The following is a 25902-nucleotide window of genomic DNA, read 5'->3' as shown; positions in this document are numbered from 1 at the left end:
ATTTCCTTTGACTTATGTTTTATGAGTTTCAAGTTCCTTTTCTCTACTTTGAGTATATATATATTTAGTTATCTGCAAAATATATCTGTATTTACCTGAGGTCTATGAATTTTATCCACGTATTTTCTGTGATATCTTCCTCCTGCCTAGGGCAACTCTGAAACTCTGCCACTGTGACTGCAACTTGGCTTGCACCCTGTAACGCAGAGTTAGTCAAATCTGTAGCAGTACTGTAGGTGTATAGGAAAACAGTCCTCTTGTCCAAATATTCTGTGTCATGAGTGTGTACTGTAATTGCCTAGCAATAATCTTTGCTTCTTGTAGACCATGACTGCTGTGTAATTCCTTGGGAATGTTGTGTAGGAACGAACAATAGTGATAACCATATTTAATAATTTATGTGCTGTGCTTTGAGAAGCATAGCTTATATAGGCCTGTGAAATGTTTGCTCTTATCCCATAATAAGGAATGTTCATTTAATTTCTTTGCACTCCTTTCCCCAACCCCACCACTGGTTTGTCTGACTGGTTATTAATGACCTGTTCAGCATCACGATTTCCATACTACTCTCAGGTTTAAGTTATTCTCTTGGCTAACTTAGCACAAACTGCAGTTGTTCACAAGTCATAATTCTGGCCTCTAAACTGACTCTTTCTCTGTTCTTTTGTCTTTTCTCAAGAACTTGGAAGCACAGCTGTTTGAGACAAACTTGACTAAGTGTCACGTTAATTGTGTAATTATTCTCTTTTCTGGAGCATTCAGAATATTAGCAGAAATAATTTCAAATAAAGATCTGCTTGAGATTCTAGCATTTTTTTCAATCTGTGCTCTAAGCAGGCCACATATGCCAGATTCAGGGGAAAAATCATAATAAGTAGGTGACTCCATGGGTGATTTCTCAATAAGTTTTCTTCTTATTTTCTCTTCTTTTTCTTCTTAGTAGTGGGTTGCAGCTCAAGTACTAATCCTTAAAATTGAAAGCTTAACTGTTTAGTGGTGGTGTTAGTTGTATTACAAGGGGATTATCACAAAGAATGTCTTTGCATGGTGAGCCTATCACAATCCACTGAAGCAAATCAGGTTATAGATGGTTTTTCTGTAAGTAGAGCTCAGTTGTAAAGGTTCACTAGGAACTGCTTTTGTTGTATGGAGTTACCAGACATCTCCAGAGCTTTTGCAGTAGTGATCTTGAGCAGATGTCCTCCAGCAGTTTTCCACTCTCACTTTCTCGTAAGCTCAGGGAAAATATAAGTTGCTTAGCCAAGTTTAAAGGAATACTTTTCCTTTATTATTAGAGAAGGGCAGCCAAGTTCCAAATAAGCTCTTGGAGGATATTATGTTTTTCTTACCAAAGCAGGCTGCAGTTTTATTAGTGGAATATCTGGGGGAAAATGTAGAAATTCCTTCGTTCATAGTAGGAAAGTGACATTCCAAAAATGGGTGGTATAAACAGCTGCTAAAATAGAGAAAGTATCTCATTCTGTTACATGTACCAAATACCTGTTGTAACAACCTCAAATATTATTTTGTTTAAGATGGTGGAAATGGAAAACTATTTTCTACTTGGAACCTTAATTTCTGGAAATTATGTCAATCCTGCTATATAGAGCTCTCCAGTCTCCTCTCTGTTTCATGTGGAAGCAGAAATCCATGATGGCAGTGAACACTAGAATTGGCTGATAGAGTAGCTTTCTTAAATATGAAAAATTGAACTATGATATTTGATAAGTTTATAAAATTAAGTTTTACTTTTCCATCAGGTATTTCAGAGACAAGAGAATAATCAAGTTCCTTAATTAGTTGTAGCTACTATGTTGTCATTCCCCTGGTACAATCAATTCCAGAATGAGTAGTCAGCTATTCACCTGACTCATTAGCCCTGCTGAGGGAGACGGATTGGGCATAATGACTTTCTCTGTTGATTGCAACCTAAATTATTTTCTAATTCTAAATGCTTCTTTCTGTATCAGAGTCTTCTCTAAAATATAACAGTGGTCTTTCGTTATGAAAACTGCGGGAGCCAAGTTAGGAAATGAAAGTCTTAGTAGAGTGGTCAAAATTGAATTTTTGACATTATCCCATAAATAGGAATTGAAACTGTTCCTAGACAAAAATGGTATTTTGAAAAGGTCAAGGTAAATTTGGAGTAAGCATGGAAAAGTGTTTTGAGTGACTGTATTTTCTTGAACCCCACCGTCCACATTAACCTTTCAGTACAGGATGATGAACATCTAATCCATTCCAAAGCCAACGTACTGGTAATATTTCATCTTGCAGTGTTAGGTCAAGGCTAGCTCTTACCTATCTCTGTAAAAGAGGTAGAAGGGTGCCATTTTTGCAGACCACCAGTGCCTTGCTCTGAGAGACAGTGCCTTGCAGCCCCTCCTGAGCTGACAAATCCATGTGTGCACGTTTGCCTTTGCCTCCCCCAGTGCTGTCTGGTCAGACTGTACTTCTTAAAGGGCTTTCTTAACTAAAATGGGATCAGTACCCACCAGCTTCTTAAAGCTTTATGTATCTTTGAGTGTAAAAACAAAGAAGCAGCTGATTGTTTTCATTCCAAACTGGAAGAAACAGAAATTTCTCAATTACCGAGATTTACTGGGTTTTGTGTCATTTTAGGGTGAACTGTTCTGTCAGTGGTTTAAAATGCAAAAATATGACTGAAAATACAGAGCGTTAGAGCAGCTCTTCAAAAGTTCATTAGTGGAAGAAATACTTAAATATTATGATGTTGTGTTGTGGCATGGGAATCAAAGTAAGGGCTGTGAATTACTAGTTACCACTTGAATGCTTATGCACCCAGTTTTTAATTGGATTAATTGAAATTGGATTTTGAAATTAGAATTAATTTAAATTAATTAGATCTAACTGAAAAGTCTTCTGTTGGAAAGTAAATCACTGGCTCTTCATGTGTTTCAGGTAACATTCAAGGAGCAACAATCGTGGATGCCCTTGATACACTATACATCATGGAAATGAAAGAAGAGTTCAAGGAAGCCAAGGAGTGGGTTGAAAAAAACTTGGATTTCAATGTGGTAAGGAGCATTGCTGATTAACTTTTAATGCTCTGTTTAGTCTCCAGGGGCCAACTGAGGACTGGGTTTTTGATATTACAAGCATAATGCAAGGCTAAAGAATTTAGATTATTGATAGATAAAACAAAGCAGGAAGCTGGAAGATGGGAAATCTACTGCTCTGCTTATATGCTCTTTTTCAATCAAAGAGATTTAGGTAGATGGAAGGCAATGAGCTGGAATGGAGGAAGGAAAAAGGAAATAGAGTATTTGCCATTATAAAGTAAAAACCAGCCTGTTCAGCTTTTCTGGAAAGAAGAATTGGGACCCTTCAAGCATTAATTTTTTCATTATGCAAACCTTTAACATTTTCCCTTTATGAAATCTTCTACATATTTTTGTTCTGTTTATTGAAAGGTACATGCCATACATACTGCTTAGGTTCCTCTGTCTACTCCAGTAAAGTTGAATATCATGAGTTAGGCTGAACTATTGGCACAACTGAACTGCTTTGGTCTTAGGAAGCATCAGGTCCTCACAACTGCATGTACAAATCATCCTATTAAGTGGCAAATGTGCAGCTGAGGGCAAAGTTCTTTATTAAATTTTTATTCTGGAAAGGCCTTGAACAAGTAGGAACCTCTTTGATTAAATGGCAAAGTCCTGAGTTTGGTATTTTTTCTTTTTTTTTTCCTTTTGGGTTTTTTTTTTGGGGCCGAGGATTTATTGTTGGGTGCAGAGAGCTGATGAAGCACCTTTGATCAGTGCAATAAAGTAAGCACAGTACACTGAGCACTTGAAAGCTCTTGTAGTTGACATGCTTAATGTTAGAAACACTTTCTGAAAACAAAGTACTCTTTCTAATAAGTTATGCAAAAGTCAGGTTTAATTAGGGTCTCTTCCATGCTTGAAAATTAATTATCTCTTTAAGAAGGAGTTAATAAGAGTGGATCTAGCATAGTTTATATAAGCAGTAATTTAGTATGCATTTATATTTACATTTAGAATGTAAATAGAGGATATTAAACAGTGCTTCTGTGTAGTGTCAGAAGCTTGAATGACATACTAATTTTATTTTGTGCATAAGAATTTTTTTCCCTAAAGGTATTTTTGTAATACTAAACTCCTGTCTTATTAGCTTGGTATTATCAAGATGTTTAAAAACCAGGATAAGACAAGAGAAAATAACAAATTCCACTTGAAAGGATGAACTGAGCTCTACTTGGAGGAACATTATAAAGCTTTGTAGAGTGATTTACATTATTAACATGAAAATCTTTGGGTTTACATATATCTTTATATATTTGCAATATTATATTATATATATTTGCAATATATATAATATTTGCAATATTATAATATTATATATTATCTGGAAACTTTTAGATGATATTGCCTATATTTCCTCTTTTTAATGTACCTATTTTTTTCTCAGTAATGCTTCCAAGCTAAGAAAATGTCAGAAATTTCATATTCCATTAGTTGTTCAATGCAGGAGTCAAGCCGATTTACCAAAGCAGCTTCACAGATAACACTGACGTGCGTCACTAACCGTATATTGTTACTGATATTCCTGTAAATAGCAGCCTGGAGTTCAACACCTCACAAAATTATTTTCATAATACTTCATAATCATATGTAATTGAATTTTACATTGGCATCATCAGTGAGTAGATGAATTTTCCCAAACTGGAACAAGGAAATTAAAATAAATATCTGTGATGCCAAATTTAATAATGGATATCCATTTGTTTAATGACTGGATTGTTGGAAGCTACTCAACTTGCACTTTTGTTTAGTTTTCCACTTTAAGTATAGATTTTAGATTAAAATGCCATTTTGTATTTATATCTTACAGTTTAAAGAACAGCAAAGAAAGAAAAGTTCTCTTTTGTGTTTAAGCGTTTATCATGTATCAGGCCTTATGTGACATGTTCTGCAAAAATGTTATGTACACTTTACTTCTGTTTTAGAAACCTTTGTCCCATGAAGTGATTTATTTGGAATAACTGACTCACTGACATATCCTAAAGAGTTATTTCTTCTGAGTAGTATAAACTTGTGTTTGATTTTTCTGATCATTTCCTGGGCAGGAACTGCTTAATCAGCATATTTGGCATTTATTTCCATAAGTAGGATACCTTTTTCTCTTCATTTATTCTTAGAACCATGTATTTTAAATCTTTAATTTTCTTTAGGATGCTCTTTACAAAAATTGCTGTGACTGTAGCAGAATTTTTTTCTCCTTATGTTCTCTCTCAATGCAGCTGGATATAGGAAAATTTTACAAACTCCAGAAGATATTCACCAAACTATTTGGCCAGCACTCACACCACTCTCAACACTTGATCATAAAAGTTGCCTGATGTCACTTTGTGAAGTAGGCACTAGTTTATCCACATGAAAGGATTTATGGAATAAAGGCGACTTAATGGGAAATGGCAATGTCTCTTTATGCGTTAGATTTCAATCTCGCAGTTCAATGAATTAGATGTCAGGTTGCTCTTCTTTACCTTTTTGAAGATAGGTTTTGATTTTGAGGGAAAACTCTAGTTAAGTCAGCAGCACCTTTCTTGGCAAACTTGTGCATTTTAGTAAGCTTGTCAGTGGGTATGTTTAGAAGCTTTCCCTTTTGGAGTATAACACAGGCTATTTTCATTACAGCTACAGCTGGTAGCCCTGTGATTTTATAACTGAGATTTGATCACATTGCAATGCTTGGAGCTTTTTTATGTCACAACTGCTGACTTTTTTTTTATTTTAAATTGGAAACCTTGCAGAAATTTGAGCTAAACTGAGCCATTCCTTCAGGAATTATGTTGCATTTTCTGATTCTGTCAATATTATAAGAGATGTAGATGTACTTTTGGAAAGAGATGACATTTGCAGTGGTTAAATCCATGGTCTTAGCTTTAGTAGCACGATGGATATGTGCTCTGTTCTCTGTTGAATCTCTTTATCTCTCTGGGGGTTTCATCTTTGCTCTTATAATTAATATAGCCCAGGCTTTGTTCTGACCTCCCTACACAGACTGCTGCCCACACTCCACAGTGCACAGCCCAAGGCTGCAGCAGCTGGGCAGGGCTCTGTATCAGCAGGTTACCAGGCAGGAAAAGGGAACCAGTCTTTCATGGGATTTTTAGGGAGCTTGGCTGTTTCCTAGCTACAACTATGCATGCTGTCTGCTCCTCTGATCTTATTTTTTCTTATTTGTTTCAGAAGCTGCACACGCACACACACACACAGAGCTTTCTGAAGGAGTTTCTGTAGCAGCACCCCACTTCTGCTTCACACTGGGGCAGAAAAAGCTATCAGTCTCTGCAGTCCAAGGGCCAAATAACATTGAATACATGCTTGGGAAGAGAGAGAGGAAAAGGGATCTTGATGAGGCAATTGAAGGGGTCAGGTGTTGGGGAGTAGTGGTGCAGGAGCTGAGCCTGATGGTGCAGCAGTGAGTGTTTGGGTGTTGTTGAGTATTGGGTCAATGGTGCTCTGTATCCACACCCAAACACACCCCAGCATCTTTAGCGTGAGTGACCAAGGGATCCATCCCTCTCTGCTTCAGCCCTGCTAAACTCCTTCTGTGCAAAAGGGCAGTCTTGCCTGTGCTGCCTACTGGGAGCACTCCTTGGTCTGCACAGTGTCCTAAAGCATGTCTGCGCATTGACTGGAATAACAGGGACCCACACCAAGACCAGAAGGTGCTGGCAATCAAACTGTACATGGGACAGGGCTTGGATTCATACCGTGACCAACTGACCAGCTATCTGATGGAAGTGTAGCCAGACAGGATCAGAATGGGAACAAGGTATGGAGCAGAAAGCCATGCATTAGTTCAGATAAAAGGGAAATTGGGAAAGTATGAAGGGCATTTCATTATTTGCTCTCAAAGACAGGTACTAATGAATTGAGGAACTGCATAAAGGGAAGGGAATGAGGAAGAAAGTGAGGGTGCCCTCTGTCTTGTGTCCTACCAATACTCTTAAGTATTGGTCAGTCACTGTATCTGATTTTATATGCCACTTTTGAAGCTTGAAGCCTCACGTACGACTTCTGACTTTCATCTTTGTGCTTAGCGCAGCAAATCTGAGTGTCTTTCAAAGAGGTTTGGTCAGCAGCTTCATGCAACCTAGAAGTTTTGTGAGTGATATGTCTATTATTTGAGCACTGGAAAAGAACTGGTGGAAGTGGAGAAACGTGAAGTTTTGGGGTTTTTTCTACTGTCATGTATAGAGTAGCATACCCTATTTTCAAGATCCCAGAATAGCAAATATTATTTGCATAAATAAGGCTTCCAGCATTTATCATTGACTCAGCTGTATCTGTGGTGTGGCAGTCAGTAACAGTACAGACTTCCAGACTTCCGTTTGCTTATTTCAAATTTCAGCATTTACAAACCCAAATCTTACTATTTTCAAACTGTAGGTATTATGATTAACTTCTATTTAACAATCCACAACCTAATGTTCTAACTTGGAACATTATAGGTTTTTGGCTCTTTATTCTTGGTATTTTTCCTCCTCAAGTGAGAAAATCAGAAATTTTCCTAATACAACTATTTGAAACAGCTTTCCAATTTGAAAAAAAAATTGTCATGGGTCAGAGAGAAATCTTAAGAAAGCCAGCAGGTGAAAATGGTTCTTTAGATTGTGGGACTATTTGATTACTAGTTTGCCACATAACTTATTAGTACACTCTAAATGCCAGACTTCAAAGTGACTTGATTTTGTTTTAATTATGTGTAAGAACCAATTTTGATGGGCTAAAACGAGACCCTGCAAATTCATTACTAAACACAGTTCTTTTGCTGCTAGAGTTTATTAATGCCTTCAGTAGCACTTTATTTTTGTGCCTGCAGTTTGCCATGCAGGGACTTCAGCAAGGTTAAATAATATGTTATGCAATAACCAGGCTTTGACACTTGTGATAAAAAGGTTGCTAAGATTATTTCCCATGTCTTTGGGAACTGAATATTTTAGCAAGCTGCCAGTAACCTTCATTTGTGGAATATGAATGAAATTTTTTTCCCCCACAATTGCAGGTAACTAAAATCTTGTTTAATTGCAATAGTTGAAAGTGAGCTATTGTAGTACTATTTGTGACTATCGTAATTCCTGGGCTGCTTGAAAATGCTAGGATTTGTTGCTGTTCTCAACCTTTGTGCTTCAACAGGGGAATAATATTATTTAATAGTAAAAATAATTACAAGTTCATCTCATTTCACAGGAAATGTGGGCCCTTTGTGTCCACTTTTTAGTCTAGAATTATATACATTATTCAGCATTGTTCAGTACAGGCTCCCTGGTGTTCTCTTGCACAGCTTGTTAAACTGCAGGGTATGGGCTGCTTGCCATGGTGTGTGTGGGGGGGAGTTGCTATATTCCTTCTACACAGGAGCAATAGATGGAAATGCAGATGAGGTGGCTGAAGTTCTGTACACTCTTGTGTACAGAACAGGAGAACCAAAGGAAAGAAAGTTTTGGAAGGAACCTTTGCAATAGAGAAGACTGAAATAAATTATATGTTAGGACTTGTGGCATTATTTTTTGTTATCTATATAAAAACTAAGAGAGTAAGCTCTTTATCAAATGTAAATTAAGGTGATTTGTTCATTGGGAATACATTCATCGCACAGTATTTTCTCCAGATGTATTTTGAATGGCAGAACTTGTAACCAGTGCTGCTGGTAAGTGCCAGGTGGACAAATAAAATAGTGTTGTGTTTCAAATGTTGTGTTTATAAGGGAGGATGACTTCCCATGATAAAATACTGATGGAAATCGTTTTGGCCTTGGTCTGTGAATTGTGGAGAGGAAGACTATCAGGAATGAGATGCATTAGGAAATGATCCAGAAAAATATGAATACTGATTTTTGGGAAGTTGGAGGAGTTCAATGGGAAAAGGCCTTCAGGAGAGCCCAGTTGACAGTGGTTTGTTGTCTGAACAATGTTTCAATATTAAATTCAATATAGCAGCTGTTTGAAGCCTCAGTAGTTTACCAGTTGTAGTCTTAATCCTCTGGTTTGTGGAAGGGTGAGGGAAGTTGAGTGGTGAGACACAGCTGAGATCAAATTGGTCCTGTCATAGATTTGCAAATAAAATAGAAATGCAGAGTAACACAGGCTAACCAATATAAGTCTTGGCACTTTATTCTGCCTGCCCCCTCCTTGTTTGGTTATATTTGTTGCTTTTTGAAGATATGTCTTGCTAAGGCATTGTCACTCTCCCTTTCTTTAAAAGGAGTTAGTATAATAGGTTTCCTAGTTATAGCTCTAATTTTCCTCAGCATCTTGAGTGTTTCTGAGCTATGGGTTTTCTTCTACTTAAAAAGCAATTTTAACATAACTTTGATGTTATGTGTCTAGCCAGCAATGTGAAGGAAGTTGTATGTCTATATCAAAATTACTTCATCTTTAGAAATTAATCAAGGAAACCAGATGACATTCCTGAAACTCGTCACAGCTTCGCTCTCACACCACATATTGGATTCATACATTGCTTTTGTTTTCTATTTTTTTCAAGTACACTGATCAGAAGTCACAGTTTCTCTGGATGTTGTATAGTAGTTGGACTATTCAATTTATGGTTCAACTAGTGAATCATAAATTACTGAATAAATATAAGATGAAAGACCACATTACTCACATTCAGCAATTAACATAAAAGCCCTGGAATTAAAACAAAAACATGTTATTCCCAATACATGTAACTCTTTTTCAAGCACCCACAGACTTTCAGAATCCTTTCTAAAAGTGAGGCCTGCAAATATCAGATCAAACTGATGTTTAGATGTTAGCATAGATAAGATGTGTACTAACAAAGGTGTTTCAGATATTCTCATACAGAGCCCAGTCTATATGGGTTACTAATGTAAAGTCCATAAAACTGGAAATTATATTTATCCAATTGTTCAGAGCTGTCTTTTGCACTTGGTACCTTAAAAAGGGAACATCTTAGTCATCTTGAAATATACATGTCCAGACACTTCGCCTTACAGAATTTCCATTAGAGGTAATAGAATTAATTCAACCACTTCTCAGACTTGCTTTGTAGGTGATACAATAACTGTTTGAAGGAGAAGACTAAATTTAAAATAAAAAATAATTCTCACTTCTACAGATGGTGAAGTAGAAATTTGGTGAAGTTCAGATGAAAGTTTTTCTGATATATTCTGGTACTGTTAAATGCTTATTTAGAATTTGACTGCTGAGTAGAAATATACAGACTTACTTGTGCAATCTGTATGTGGATGATTAAATATATGAAAAGAGAGTAATGATCATGGTGTGGCATTTTCAATGTGTCATATCATACAAAAATTTTAAAAATCAAACCAGGAAGAAGGGTAAATTTGGTGTAGCAGAAATTTTCTACTTTTAGGACAAGTTCATTTTTCTTAACAGATTAGTTCTTCACACAAACTTTCCTTCACAAAAATATGTAGACATGTTTTCTTGATGTGAAATTATAAAACTTTAATTGTTTTGCCACTTACAGTTATTTGTGTGCTAAGAATAATATTAACCTGGTACAATGAGTTTAAGAGTAACTATCAGGCATACAGATTTCAGATCTACCATTAATGAAATTACTGTTTCAGTGTTCGTCTGCTTCAGTGGGTTGAATAAAGATTTTGGTAAGAGGCAAGTATTTCAAATCAAGGTTCAGAGGTTCAAGTGACCTATTGGGAATCTGATGACATTAGAATAATGGTTGCCTTCAAGAAATGTCCTGAAAGATCACCCCTTCAACACATATTCAGTATTACAATGCAATTCATCTTTGTGGCACAACAGTAAAACCTTTTATTCAAATTATTTCCAAGTAGTCTCTTGTCTGTAGCTGATTTCCAGAAGCATATGTCAGTGCACACATACTGAGACTTCCTTAAAGGGCCTTTGCACTCCTTGAAAGATAGCAATGGTTTTGTGAGTTAAGTGGTCATATTTAAATCCAGAACGGCAAAATGTAAAGTTCTGGAGACAAAATATTCAGGTCATACACCACTCAATTTACTTCAAGCAATTGAAAATCAAAAAGTGATTTAATTCAGTTCTCAAAGGAAACACAAGTGTCTGGGATATCTGATTAACTCATTTCCTCATCTGACACCTACCTCTTTACAGCTTCAACCTTCCCACATCAAAGAAAGATACTTGACATGTGCTAAGGCTCAGGATTGAAATGGAAAGAACCTGAACTTCTGAAGAAGGTTCACAAATTCATATTCTCATGCTATTCATAGGAGTTTCAGCTAGCTCAGTCTCCACAGAAGAGAAGACACCCCTTTCACTCATTTGATCATCCTTTCTTCAATCAGACCAGATCAGATCAGCCTTTCTTTAGTCAAATCAGTTACCTACTAGCTGTATTATATGTTGGATTTTAAGGTAGACTTCTGTATTTAAAGTACATGTACTGTAGTTCCTACACAGGCAGCCTGATTAGCAGGTGAACAGATGCATCATCTAGTTAGTTCAGATTTCTAGAGAATTTAAATGTTTTTATATCCCCCTCCCCAGGTTTAATGTGCATCATGGCATAATAAAAAAGCCTTCAGAAGAATGTTGAAGTTGAGATGAGTACCTGTTTCCATTTGCCTTATTGCTGCATTCAGTGAGACAATGACTGAACACTTGGAAAGAGAAATAACAGATTTTGAAAAAAAAAGGCATTTTGGAAACAGAAATTAAGCTGCAGAAATTAAACTTTGTTGTTTATCTTAGAAAGAATAGGAGAGGAGCAGTGGAGGAGAGCACTGACAGAGGAGAAACTGCAGATTTCTAGATGACTCAAAATAAACTTGTAAGAGTGTTATGTTCTGAACACTGCAAGACAGCAAGATAATTTTGCAGTCTTAAGCCATGATGCCAGTCTGAGTTTTCAAGAGTCAGACGTGTGTGATGGCTTTACTTTGTCAGCCCCTTTGAATTGTGTTCCTGTGTATTAAAAGATGTATTATACAGGCACACACATACTATATTAATTATGTATTAAACAGAGTCATTCTGAATGAAATTATATCCTCCTTTTTTGGGGAGAGGGAAGTGCCGAATACATTTTAGAGGAGAAAAGTTAAATTCCTGAGTGTGAACCAACAAGCATTGTAGCAAGCCTGAGAGTGTGTTTTGAAGCCTGTACCTTTACAGTTTACAAGAAACTCACCAACTCTGCAATGTGATAGATATCTTTTCTTAATCAGAGCACCTTGGAAACTGAAAAGCATGAAGTAATATTTCTGTTAAGTAGCCCAGTGTTGGTTTGTTTGTTTGTTTTTTTCTGTAAAGGCAGTTTGCTGCAATTCAAAATCCATAAAAAATAGGGAGCAACTTCTTCCCTCCTACGCAAACTGACATCTGAATGCTTAAACTGGAAAAGCACAAAACCTAGCTAAATGAAAAAAGCCTGCAAGCCTTTCAGAAGAAAATCCATCAGCTCCACCATGCATTGATTTATATAAAATATAGCTATACTGTATGTTTGCAAACAGAAAATGGAAAAGTGACTCAGTAGAAGCAAGAGCAACCCAGAACATGTGAAAGTCAAATGCTTTTTTTTATGTGCCCAAAATTTTGGGATGCTGTTGGGTACCTTTATCTGTAGAAACACAGAAATTAAAAAAGTATTATTACATTAAAAAGGCAAAAATTAAGAAACTTCACTAGACCAACTTTTTAGCTGAATGCCTCGGTGAGTGTTGGGGTAAAATTGGAATTGCCTTAATAAAGAACAAAAGTATGTGAGACTCAGATTCCTCATTTATGCTTGAATTTCAATTTCAAAAGGCAGGGAAAGAGTGTACTTTAAGTTTTGAGGTAGATACTAGCTGGACCAAGTCTTTGTCATTGATAAAAGATTCATCCACACCAGCTTGGAAAGGGCTGTCACTGTAGTAGGGAATAATCTTCCTTGTTAATACACACAATGATTACATTTGTTTTTTATGAGCACGTAATTAACTCATTCTAGTGTTACCTTCTTGTTTGTGGTGAGCAGCATTTAGACTGAAGTAGGAAAGCACTTGATGGGACATTTTGATCAATACTGATCTGTCTGAGATGGAGTGAGGGGAGATAGTGTGGGACATGAGATCCAAGAGCACCTTTTGAGCAAATGCTGAATCATTTGCAAGGAATGATAAGTACTTAGATATGTGGATTTAGGGAAAGCCTTATAGCCCAACAGAAGAGGTGAAAAGTTGAGCAGGATGAGGATATTTTGTCAAAGTGAGGAAGAGAAAGAAATGCTTTAAATTCTTGTGTTGGCCTTCCCTACATCTTCTGTGTTTTGCTATTTACAGCTGTTGTGCCTTAAAACCTGTATGTGTGTGTATGTATATATATATATATATATATATATGTAAAAATAAACCTCTATAGAAATAAATTTATGTTTATTTCAACAGAATGCTGAAATTTCCGTATTTGAAGTCAACATTCGTTTCGTCGGTGGACTGCTTTCAGCTTACTATCTTTCAGGAGAAGAAGTAAGATGGTTTATCTGATATATCATCATCTAGATAAGTCATTAAATTTAATTTTAGTAATTTTTTTATCCAATTAAATAATTTCATTTATCCATTGTTTAAAACTTTAAAAATGGCTTGTACAATGGAGACCAATGAATCTTCTTGCTTCTATTGCTGCTGCTTTCCTTAAGTCCTAAAGCTATTGCTTCATTTAAGTGTTTGGTGATATTTCAGTTTTTTTCTTGAGTGGGAATCACACCCAGTACATCTTCTGGACTTCATGCTAGAGTGTGTCATTGTGGAGTTCCTACTGTGTGGTACTGGTAGGTTTGGTACATCACCTTCCTGCTTCCCAGATGGGTTTCAAGTGTACCCTTGAACTTGTTTAAACTCTTACTTTCTGTTTGCCTACCTGAACCTGAGCCTTCAACTCACATGGAGAGGACATGTTAAGAAAGAAAAGGCTGCTATAAACCTATACATGTGAATGTCTCTAAAGCATTAATAACCTGTTAATCTCTATTACCTGTCATGGTTTCTGGAGAGAATGAAGATGTAATTTCATCTTAGAGCTTTGTCTAAATGCAATTACTTGTATAATATTTTTGGAGAAGGCCATAAGAGTCTCATTTTAAATGACACGTATATTTTCAAATTTTAGCTTGGCAGTTGAAAACTCTTTAATCTTACTAGTTTAAATTCTTGTTTCTGTCTCTGGATTATAGTCGTATTTTGTTGCAGGATTACACAAGTTAGTACTCTTTAAACATAAGTTGAATTTATCATTCCTTAAATCCAAAGCAATTACTAGTGGAAACTCCACAAATCCAAGGAATTAATTTTTTTTTCATGAGTAAATTTCCCAAATACTAGTTGAACCTGTCACTTTAAATTACTTTAACTCTATGGCTGTGCATGATTATTTTTTGTTAAAATTTATCATTATGTTAAAGCTGTTTTAGCAGGTACTGCTGGGTCATGTGCCTGACAAAGCAGTTATAAGGAGACAGTGTTTCTCTGACACTTTTATGTCTTAACTAGACTTACCTGCTTATATCACGTGGACCTGTGCTGAGTGTAGATGGTATGGAAAATACATTCCTGTCTTAAAATGCGCAGGTTTTATTATTTGAATAGTCTTGTAATTTTGCAGGAGAAAAAAATGCAGTCAGACACTTAACAGTAATGAAAAAAATTGAGATGTGCTTGGGAGCTGGTGTCTGGATCTTTGCTAGATATTATTTCACTTATGTTTCTTCTCTTTTCACTGGAGATTTACTTGGGAAACAGGTGTGGGCTTTTCTAGCATAACCTATTGGTACACTTTAATTAACCAGTCCTGACAGAAGCTCATTTCTTGGCCGATGAGCTGGTAGATGAATGCTCATGGGCCTTTACATCAAGTGGCAGTTTGTCTGCCAAGAAATGCCTTAATCCTTTGTCATCAGTGCAGGTGATTTCATATGTATGTTGATGGTTTATGTCCTGTGTCTGTTAGTATGCAGTCTCACTTTCAATCAGCGTGTATAGTTTCTCCTAAATAGCACCAAGTCATTGCTTCTCAACCATTCCTTCATCCTCAGAGAGGCAGTTTTACCACCCCCTCTCCAGCTAGATTGAAGGCAGCACTCATGTTCCTGTAAAACTCTTGCACAAATGAAATGAGGAGACATCTGAAGCAAAAGAAAGTGTTTCACACAGCAGATAACTAAATGGAACTCTTTACAGTGGAACGTCAGTGATAAAGGATGCTAGTGCCCATTCTAAAACTGATGGACTCAGTAATGAAAGTAAAATTGCCTCTTACATACAGAGAGGAGGTGTATTATTAAGGAGGATGCCAAGCTCTTGCAGGGTCAGGAAGGGCATCGTCCCTGCGCTCCACTGATTCTCACACTCTCTTTTAGATATCTGCTCTCCAAGACAGAATGATGTCCCTAAACAGTTGTTCTGGTGGCTTAGAGAGTGCAATTCAGCATGCTCTGCCTTCATCAGATTTGGGAAAACTTCATGATTTGTCTCCCAAATCCCAAGATGCTGTGGCAATAGCCAACCTCTGCCAATGTAAAGAATGGGATGCATCAGGGTGAGGTTCTCCTGTATTATGAGAGTTTCTTCTTCCCTGCTGCTGCTGAGAGGTGTGGAAAGGCCTGAGGGCCCCAGAGGCTGGCTGCCACCATAGAAAATATATCTTTAGTAATCTGTTGGTCCATTACATTAGTGGGTGTTCCTAAAAAGTTACCACAATCTGTATGCACACTGATTGAAGGATTAAACTTCTTCAGTTAAAAGCTCAATTAATTCTTTATCAGATTAACTATTAAAAAATCTTATATTTGCTGTGCTCACTTACCAGTATTCTAATTAAAGAAAGCTATGTTTCGGTAGAAGGAGTGATGGAAATAATTATTGTTTGTGCTTCTGAATTACATTTCCATGGGTAATGATCCAAAGCTTCAACACATTGTATGTTCCATAATCATTTGTAAGTCTAACTAATCACAATTAAAGAATATGCTATCATACTGAGTAGTTCCTAAAACATCCTACTCACATAATAGTTCATTTAGATAAAGTCACCAATGTGAATCATTCTAAAAATGAACAAATTGAATACTTTACCCCTTAATAACTATATGTGCTTCTCACTTGCAAATGGAGCCATGAGATGCTTTCTGTTTAGTTTCCTACAATTTCTACCTTACTAGAATTCATATTAAATACCTTAAAGTGCTAAAAATTTCATATGCTTTTTTTTTCCACTGTGGTATCTGTCTAAACCCAAGTCGAAATGAATTTCAGTCAAATATCCACTTCATTTGTAAAATAGCTACAAGTATGAGAAAACTTGATTTTAAGCTGACTAACTATTTAAATGCTGCTCTCTTTTTTTGGTTTTTTTTTTTTTTTTTTTTTGTTTCTTTTGGGCTTTTGAGTCCCTAATAATATACTGCATGTGAATGCTTTTCTTGTTATTTTTTCCATAAGTCCCTTGCTGTAAAGGATTATTAAAAATAAGCCTGGCTGCTTAAAAGCACTGCTAGTATTGAAAATTTTTTTGTTTATATGAAAGTATCTTTAGGAAACTGTAATATGGTAGATTTATCCCACAGGACTGGGAGAGATTTTTTTTTTCAAACTTTCTTGATCATTTTGTTCAAATTAAACCTTGATTAAGTACAAAAGATGTCTTAGAATCTTGGAAGATTCCTCATTTAAGTATTTTTTTTGTTATAAAACAAAAAATAAAGTGTAAGGGAGAAGTTTGTTTTACAACTGCCTTGCTGTACTTGCTAGTTTGATGTTAAATTCTGGTATACCAAGGGTCAGGAGTATTGCATGCAGCAAGATCCTCTGTTCTGCAGACCCAGGTATTTACACTTCCAAATGTAGTCATATACAGAGATAATTTGTTAACTTTTGGAGGACAGCACTGAACCCTCTAACAGCAACTAAGATTTTTCTTGAATTCATTGAGATTACAAACATTACTTGCGAGCACTGTAGTTTTCACTGCTGGGAATAGCTGTGGTACTAGTGCTGAAAGTCATGCCAAATGTATGGCCCTGCTCTTAGTGCAGGGGGGTTGGTACATTCTCTAGGTCTTCTGATTTACTCATAACTGGCTCTAAAAGGCACTGCTAAAACTCAGTAATAAGGGGACTGTTTTACTTGAAGGTTGGCTCCTCAGTCAGGGAATACATTGCATAGGCAGAAACAAAAGGAACTTTTAATTTGCTGTTTGTGTGAGCAGCAAAAAAGTTAATCCAAAATGCTCTGAAGTGAATAAGAAGTCCATGAGTTTCAGATTCAGCTGGTAATTTCCCAGATTCCTTTGAAGCTTTTCTGTTTTCTGAATGGGATAAGTAGCTTTTTTTTTTTTCCACCAGAATTAAAATATTTTGGATGCAGCAGCTGTTCTTCCTGTATAATATGCTCATATTGCCATTCTTCTCCATGGCATGAAGCAGAAATGTAACCGATTTGTACTTTCTTTACTGTGGCAGGATAACCTGTTTGAAAGAAGACTAATTAATTCTGATCAGGGGGAAGAAATAACAAAAATAAACCAGAACAAACAAATTAACTCCAAAAACTCCCAAACAATAAAAAAAGGAAAAAATCCAAGCTGTTCTTTGATAAGTTGGACTTGGAGTCTCATCTGTTACTCTCTACCAGCTATTAATTAGAGGTTAAAAAAATGGGAAAAAAGTCATGACATACTTAATTAGTTTATATCCGCATTTAGAGCTGGAGTTACAGTGCCACTGTTCAACCTCACTTGATGATGTTGGCTTCCTGTCTGACTTCAGACAGACCTAATCATTGCTCACTGTAAACCACCATCCCTCAGTGATTGTCAAACTATCTTGCTAACAAGGAGCAGGCATGAAATAATGATGCAGATGCTATTGATCTCCAAGTGCCTTTGCCAGGCTGACCACAGAAGATTGCTGACTTCATACAGGGCTGAGACATTCTGCAGAATTTAGCTGTAGCTATTCTCTCTGTCTCTGCCTCTCTTGTAGAGGTGTCTCTTCAGAGAGAATATTTAAATTCCATGAATACAAAAAAAAAAAAAATCTATCATTTAGCAGTCTTGAATGGTAGGAGAATTAAGTTTTTGTCACCTATACAAAGGTATTGGCCTTTTCTGCAAATTGTGATTGAGTTCCAGTGTATGTGCCTTGGGGATCTGAGCTCACCAAGTGTGAGCCCTGACCCAGTGTTTTATCTCCTGCTTCCTCTCACTTAACTTGACACTAGTTAACAAGAGGACTTTCCCTTTTATGTCCTGGAAGCTTGATTTCTAATGCTGTTTGAAACTCCAGGCATACTGCATCAGCTTGATCACTTCTCTGTGAATGCCACTTAACTCCTCCTTAGTCACCTCCACAGACTGGCTGTAGAATTCCCTGTGTGGTACAGACTAGAAGACTTCAATTGCCTGTAGCTTTCTACAGCCCTGTTTTCAGATTTGGGTCCTGTTTCCCACCTACCATCCATCTGCTGCCACTTTTAAGCAATACATCAGTGTTTCAGTGGTGTCATGTTTTAGTTCCTGTAGAGCTCTGAAATGATCTTTATGCTCACTTTCATTTTTATAGATTTATGATTTTTTAACTTGGTATTTCAATGATTTCTGGAGCCATTCGACTTGGAAGTGACCTCAAGAAATCTGCTAGTCCAGTCTCAATATTGCAACAGTCCATTAGGCTTATTCTTTGAAGAATCTTCTTGCATGGGGACATGCCTATGCTCCTCAAGACTAAACACAGGGGCAAGTTTATCTTTTTAGCAAGGCTTTGGTTCATGCACTGTGTTCTTTTAAACAGACGTGCTATCTCCTGGCTCTCTAGCAGGCATCATATTTCTCTTTTTTTTCTTTTTTAACTTTAAATACTTGTTCTTCAAAAATTACATTTAGCCTGACTTAAGGGTTCTCATTTAACTTGTCTGTTTCTCTATTCCTTACTTGGACTCAATATGGTTTTACTTTTAGCGACTTTCTTTACAGTCAAACCAAAAGAAGGTAAAAGTCATCTGAACCTTTTGATTTGAGAATTTTTGGACTCTGAACCTCACCTTTTGTTCTCCAAATCATCTCCAAGCAATTTAACCTTATGGCTGTTTCTTTCTAAATTCATTTCAGCTGGTCATCTTGATTCTCTTTCTAAACTCAAACATTGCCAAAGTGAACCTTTTTTTAAAAGAATGTGTTGAATTGGGGCATGTGACCCCTGTTGACAGTAATATGTCAAACTAAGTTAAGAGCTACTTTTTCTCCTATAGACTCTGAATTTCTGCAGAAAGCTGTCATTACACTGTATAAAATCAAGGTTTATATCAGCTCTGATGTAGCATTTAACATCCTACTCAGGGACAGAGAAGGATTTAAAATCTCCTCTGTTTCCCACAATCACAGTCTGTAATCTCCATTACTATTTCAGCCTCTTCTCCACCTTTAATAAATCTAATGCTGTTCACTTTCTGTGCTACCTGCATCAAAATGAACTGCAGAATCCCTATGGATTCACATTCTGGAGATAACATTGGCTCCTAAGATTTTCTTTTATGTAGACTGCTCTGCCATTGCAAGCAGACTGCCCTTCAGTCTTCTATTTGTGTCTCTTAAGCTCCTGCAGTGCAATTACGCTGTCACTGTTGATGAAACCCATCTCTCTCAAATAGGTTCCCTTTACTCCAAAAGTTTTCTCATTCCTAGCACTTCTGTCCACTCTCTCCCAGTGCTACTTGCCCAGCTGCTCTGTGCCACTGTGCTGCTCAAGCTGCCCCACACTTAATTCTGAAGAAAATTGGAAGAATGGTAACAGAGTTGTGGATTTCCAGTCTTGCACTTAATTAAGATGCTGCTGCTAGGTTTTACTTCTCTTCCCACTCTGCTGTGGGGTTGCTGATACCGCCCACGTGTACATTGGCAGGGAACTGCTTCTGGGGTCTGAGTACCTGATGGAGACTCTGCCCCTGTGCTGCAATCAGGCACCACCACCAGGCACAGCATCAGCTGCCATCACCAAAGGGTTCTGTGCCTCAGAATGAGGGCCCTCAGGCCACTGGGCTAATATAAAGTGGGAATAGTGGTAATTTGCCTTAATTCAGTGAATTGCTGTCTGCTGGAGTCCAGCAGTGGGTATGTTTTGCTTTTGTTTGTCTGCCATCATTTTGTTTGTCTCTCAGTGTGAATACCCACAGCAGGGGACTGAGGAGCTGTGGTGACAGCCTGCTGCAGCTGCTGTAACCAAGCCTGCTATGAAACCAGGAATCAGAGCCCTGATTTTGATCTGAGAAATATCAGTTTAGAATTCCAACCTGTACATAACTTATGTTTTTCACTTTTAGTGGTTTCCCATTTGCCTAGCAGAAAAGTGTTGGTTGGGGAGTTTTCTCCAAACAACAAAAATATTTGCTTTGTTCCATGGTAAACCTATTTGACATGTTTTTGCATTCATATGTTGACTTTGGAAGTAAGAAAAAAGTTCACTGCTCATTACATTAATTTTAACTAAAATCCCTGCTCACCTCCACACGACTGTAGGCTGATGGTAAATTGCTAGGAAGGAGAATGGATTATAATGAGACCTCAGAAATACTGGATTGTGATTGTAACAGCTGGTATATTTGACACAAGCTCATGAGCTATGTTATTAAGTAGAATTCAAGCAGCTGAGAGGGAGCTGTTTGTTTCTTCTGAGGATTTGGCTTTCAACTTGCTCCTACAGTTTCTCTTCATTCTGGTTCTACAGAACAGTTGGAAAGAGAATGTCTGTCAGAAATAGTAGTGTGAGTGCTTTCCCTTTGAGCAGCAGCTCTAGATAGACTCTAAAGAAGAATTCTTTGCATGTGGGCTGATATACTGTACAGAAGAAATTACATGCTATTAGCAGCCTGTCCAGAATCACCAGGCACCTGCAAAGAAGTTGTTTCCAAGATATTTCTCTCTTTTATTTATCTCAGTTTCCAGTTCTGTCACTTAGCAGCACAAAATGCAATTGCATAATAAAGAAGAGTAAAAGGAGGGTAAAAACATGCTGCCTGAGGAGGTGGTGGAGTTGCTGTGCAGATTTAATAGAAAATGTACAACATATGGTTAGATACAGGGTTTGGTGGAGCCATTTGCAAGCAGCATTTAAATTGTTGCAAATACACTAGTCATACCTAAATAACAATGCTTATGTATAATAGTACAGTGAAGAATTTTAATTCTTTCTGCCAATGAAAGCAACCAAAAAAAATCTCAGTGCTGACAGTGGGAATAGATCAGCATGAATTTATGCTGCTTAAATTCTGAGCTATGTGAAATATTTGGGAAGTATATTCTCTCTGTGGATGTGGTATAAACGTTCAATTAGGTGATAATAATAGATGTTATTGAATCATTGTACTGATTTTTTTACCAAAAGAAAAAGTACACATGAAAATATTATTATACTCTGTGTGTGGAGTAACTATTCTTTTCTTCATCTAAATATTTCACAATGTATAACTAGTGTATGGGAGGTTCCACTTTGTGTTTTGTCTCAGTAAACTGAGTCTGAGGTTATTTTTCATTAAGTTGGGAGTTAAGTAGGTGATAATATCCTTCTCTTATTGGCTTAAAGCATAAACTATCCAGTAGAAGATTAACACATTTTTGATTCTGTTGGCAGCTCTGAAGACATTCCATCAGATTCCCAAAGCTGACTTTAGCAAAGAATCTTTCTATCTTCATATCTCTTTCCAAAAATTTAAATTACATCTAGTAAAAAATATGTAGGCATATTCTTAATATTATAAATAAAATTTGAGTGAACAGAAATGTATAATGCAATTTGGGAAGCTTCCTATCCAATTAGCTCTTTAAAGGATCAGATTAGAAATTCATTTCAAAACACCGCTTTGTGCCCCCCACCAATTCTGCTGCTTCAAGCTAACTGAAGATCATTGTGAAGATTGAATGCCTGAAATCAGAAACAGACAGACATCATTGCTGCTCTTGCATGCTCTTCATACCTCTAGCAATAGGTAGAGATAATGGCATCCTTGCTGCAGGAGAAAGAGATATTCTTTTAAAAGTCTCCTTTGCACTTGCAGCACATCTTGCTCAGCAGATCAAACATGAGACAGGTACAAACAAGGTTCGTTTGCTTTAAGTTAGCACCAACTCTTAGGATCAATTTAAGGTAAGGGCTAATTGTCCTGTGGATTTTTTTTTTTTTTTTTTTTTTTTTAGGATCTTTTTTTTTATTTTCAGGCAACAGAAATCTGAAAGATTTGTAGGATGAGTAGGGAGCTGTCTCCCACACCTTTCAAAAACTGTAGGAAGCCACATGCTTTGTTTGCATTTGTAAAAATGCAACAGTTGAATAATGTTGGTAAATGTTTTGGTTGATAAATGAGTCCAGTTGCTGTATCATCCGTGCCAAAAGCTTGCCTCTGCCATACTCAGACTGTGTTTGCACCCTGTGTGCAAATGATTGAGAAGGAATTTGGAAAAGATGTGCACATTAAAAATCCTGTGTCACTTCCAGCACGATAGATGCCAATGGGGTTTGTGGTTTTGGCAGGTGATTGCCCCTAAACAGAGCTGTCAAGAAACATTTGAAAAACAAATTTTTGTTTTCCTCCAATCAGTAAATGTAAGGGTTCATTTTGCCCAGGGCTAAGTGCACAGAATTGGGCAAACTGCAAACTTTTCTTAAGCCAGAAACTGAGAAGAGGATGAACATGAAGATTTGAAAGCTGAAAAGGAGGAGTGGTATGTAGTGCCAGTGTCTCAGAAAAATCTTGCTTGGTTTCCTCAAGAAAAAAAATAATTTAGGATGTAGTTAAACAGCAGATTCAGTTTCTTAGCTCACTGTTGACATTGCAAGGCTTTTGTCACCTCGTATACAAGTTTCTATACCCCCCATAGGTGTTAGCTGGTCAGCCCTCTGACTGTTTAATTTCCTAGTAAAGCAAAAGATACAAGAGAGGTCGGGAGATGGTAAAATATTCTGAAGAATTTGGATTTTGTTTTATGTTTTAAGCTCTGATATTCTTTACTCAACACCTTTAATTGCTGACATTAACCCACCCAACCCTGACGAACTCCTTCAAATAGTAGCTAATTAAAACAGTACAGGATGAGGAGACTCTTGTCTCCTATGCTACATGAAGGCTCAAGAGCTTGTTTTAACATCCAAGTCTTATGTAAACTGACATAACTCTAAAGCAAACAAGGAAGATCACTCCAGCAGCAGAGTTGCTGGAGTGGAGTCAACCTTCAATTAACAAAGAACTGTCTTCTTTCTGGCATAAAGGACCAGTTCTGTTGTTTCTGATTTTTCAAATCCATTGAACTATCCAAAATACTCTGTAACTCGTTCATCTGAAGAACTAGACATGTCCTGTTTGTTTCTTTCCCTCAGTCTTTAGGCAATCATCTGCTTTTGCAGGCTAAGCAAAATAACCATCCTAGTTGTTTTTGGGAGCTGGTTCGGTCCTGTTACTGCTTTAAAGTTTTGTTGTCCCTTGGGGGCCAAGTTGTCCTTAATTTTTGCAAGCATGACTAGATGATTTTACAGTCCAATAGATCCTAAGGATCATCATGGGAAAAGGATATGCTATGAATTTCACTCCCTTCCATTGTACTTTAAAAACTCTTTTTTTGTTGTTTTCTTCAAACTAACAGCTGCAGAACAAAGTCAGCAGCTTAGAATGCCATTTTTCTTAAAGGATGCTATTTTCCCCAACTTGCTCTTAAAAACACTATTCATAGTATACAGACAATTTCAATCTTTTTCCTTTTATCATGCAAAACTAGTGAATAACTGAAACCTTCTCATCAGCATTTGCTGCTTGCAGGGTATCTCTTACAAACATGCTTCAGTCTGTGCTCAGCCTTTTCTTTCCGGAGCTGCTTTTATTTCCATTTATATTCTAGTGGGAAGAATAAATAATCTTCCTGATTCCAGGCAAGATTTACAACTGGTGTAATGCTTTGGGCCATCATTGCCACACTGCTGCAGGAAACCACAGTGGTGGTTCTCAGCACGCCTGAGCAGAATTAGTTCAGTGTTAAATGCCATCAGCTTTTCTAATTTCCTTGAAGGGTCTGTCTTAAGTTAATATGATTATTAACTGACCCAAGGTCAAAAGTAAAGATTTACTGAGATAACGAGGAGGACTTACTCAGCCATATTTTTTTTCTTGATAGACTGTGACAGTTGGTAACAGAATTAATGAGTGAGTGAAGCTGGTGACTAAGATGCCCTTTTTCTAAATCATACTTTGAAGACTTTTTTTCTATCTAGTTCTGCTTGAAATTGCACTTAAGGTACTCTAATGTTTTAATCTACATGCTATTAAATATAGAAATAATTTAGTGAAGCCTGAAAGGCCTTTTCTCTAGAAATGGCAATGTGTAGTGTTGGGTTAAAGAATAAAATAAAGCATTACAGTCATGTAGTTAAAAATTGAGAGAGCCATTGTTAAAAATGGAGAGAGTTTACATGGTTGTCATGCCTTTTTTTTTTCCTCTTTTTTCAAGTGGGGGCATGGAAAGCAATGTCCACGTGCTAATACACATACTTGAAGTCTTTACTAATACTTCCAACCATTGTTTCCTTCAAATATGTTCTGCATTCAAAATAGTGTTAATCTTTAGAGAGTACAATTTATGGGTGTTTAATTACAGGAATGGTTTTGAGGTTCAGCTCAAAAAAAGTAAAAAAGTTTTAACTGCAAGAAATTCTTAGAAGCAATTGAATTGCTCATAAATTTGATGTGCTGGCAGCCCTGCTGCTCAGTCAGAGGACTTGTTTCTGAGTCTTTAAGAATTGGAAATTCTTATATTTTAGTCAATTTAGTTTTATGACTTGTCCAGTAAGAGAAATAGTCTTACAGTAAACAGAAAGGAATTGAATTAGTCTGCCTGATGATTTAACTTACAACATAAAAGGAGCTTCTTAAATCAGTTCTTCTCTCTTGAAGCCTCCTGTTTGGCTTACATGCAAAGAACTACAAGAGTTCACATCTCTTATATTTAATTTAAGGAAAATATACAAGCAGTTTATTCAGGCTCATTTTGATCCTGTCCATTATTCATCAGACAATTCAATGATTATTGTCTGACAGAGAAATCTCAGTAATAAGAAAGAAAGCACTGAGTTAGGAAACCATCATCTTTTTGTCCTGCTGTATAGAGGAAAATTTTTATTGTTACATTACTTATATAAAAAGCCATCTAGATGGTGTGTCAGGGGTGTTGTGGAGAAAGGAACCTGCAGAGTATGCTAAATTTTAACCTGTTCCTCCCCTTGAAAAATAATGCATCAATGCAACAGTTGGTGCTTCCAAACTCACCTGTCATGGGATCAGGCTCATCTGTTCACATGGTTGCAAATCCAAGCTGTAAATTTGTAAATTTAAATTTGTAAATTTGCTTACCCAAATGGCACATTCGCAATCCCATTGTTTTTAATGAAATTGACCAAAACAAATTTATTTGTAATCTGAGCATCCACTGAAACCTGAGGACTGAAACAGCTAAAACAGTTGATTTATGTCCCATATACAAGTGAGATAGAAATATTCTGTAGCTGCTGGTGCTAGAAGAAACTCAGTGAGAGAGTTTTGTGATTCAGTGGCTTATTCATAAGTGATCCACGCTGTAGATCTAACAGAGGGACTGTTGGCACTGTCTTTGTACTTGAGATCGTTCTACTTTTTTCCAGTGTCTGTGATCACAAAATCTGGAAATTCCTATGTTGACTTCAATCTTAGTATAAGGATTAAGAGAAGCACTTTACTGTTTAAACATGGGGTAGCCATAATATACAACACTAATTTCCATTGAATACTCATTATATTTTATATATGTTTAAAGAATATAAGAGACACTCCAAACCAGTATTGTTTAGTTTAATTTAATTTATT

The 25902-nt window shown here is 36.7% G+C and overlaps 1 protein-coding gene across 1 annotated transcript in view; it reads left to right on the top strand.

Annotated features, from left to right (window-relative positions):
• Window positions 1-25902, top strand: part of MAN1A1 (mannosidase alpha class 1A member 1) — a 139435-nt gene that overhangs the window by 43055 nt on the left and 70478 nt on the right. The window contains exons 3-4 of the mRNA XM_064707965.1: window positions 2923-3038; window positions 13423-13503. Of these exons, the coding sequence (XP_064564035.1) occupies window positions 2923-3038; window positions 13423-13503 (197 nt within the window). The remainder of the gene's footprint in view (window positions 1-2922; window positions 3039-13422; window positions 13504-25902) is intronic.

Source organism: Zonotrichia leucophrys, chromosome 3, assembly GCF_028769735.1.
Source record: "Zonotrichia leucophrys gambelii isolate GWCS_2022_RI chromosome 3, RI_Zleu_2.0, whole genome shotgun sequence".
Classification (NCBI taxonomy): domain Eukaryota; kingdom Metazoa; phylum Chordata; class Aves; order Passeriformes; family Passerellidae; genus Zonotrichia; species Zonotrichia leucophrys.
Note: the sequence above shows the minus strand (reverse complement) of the source record. Positions and strands in the feature narration are given on the sequence as shown.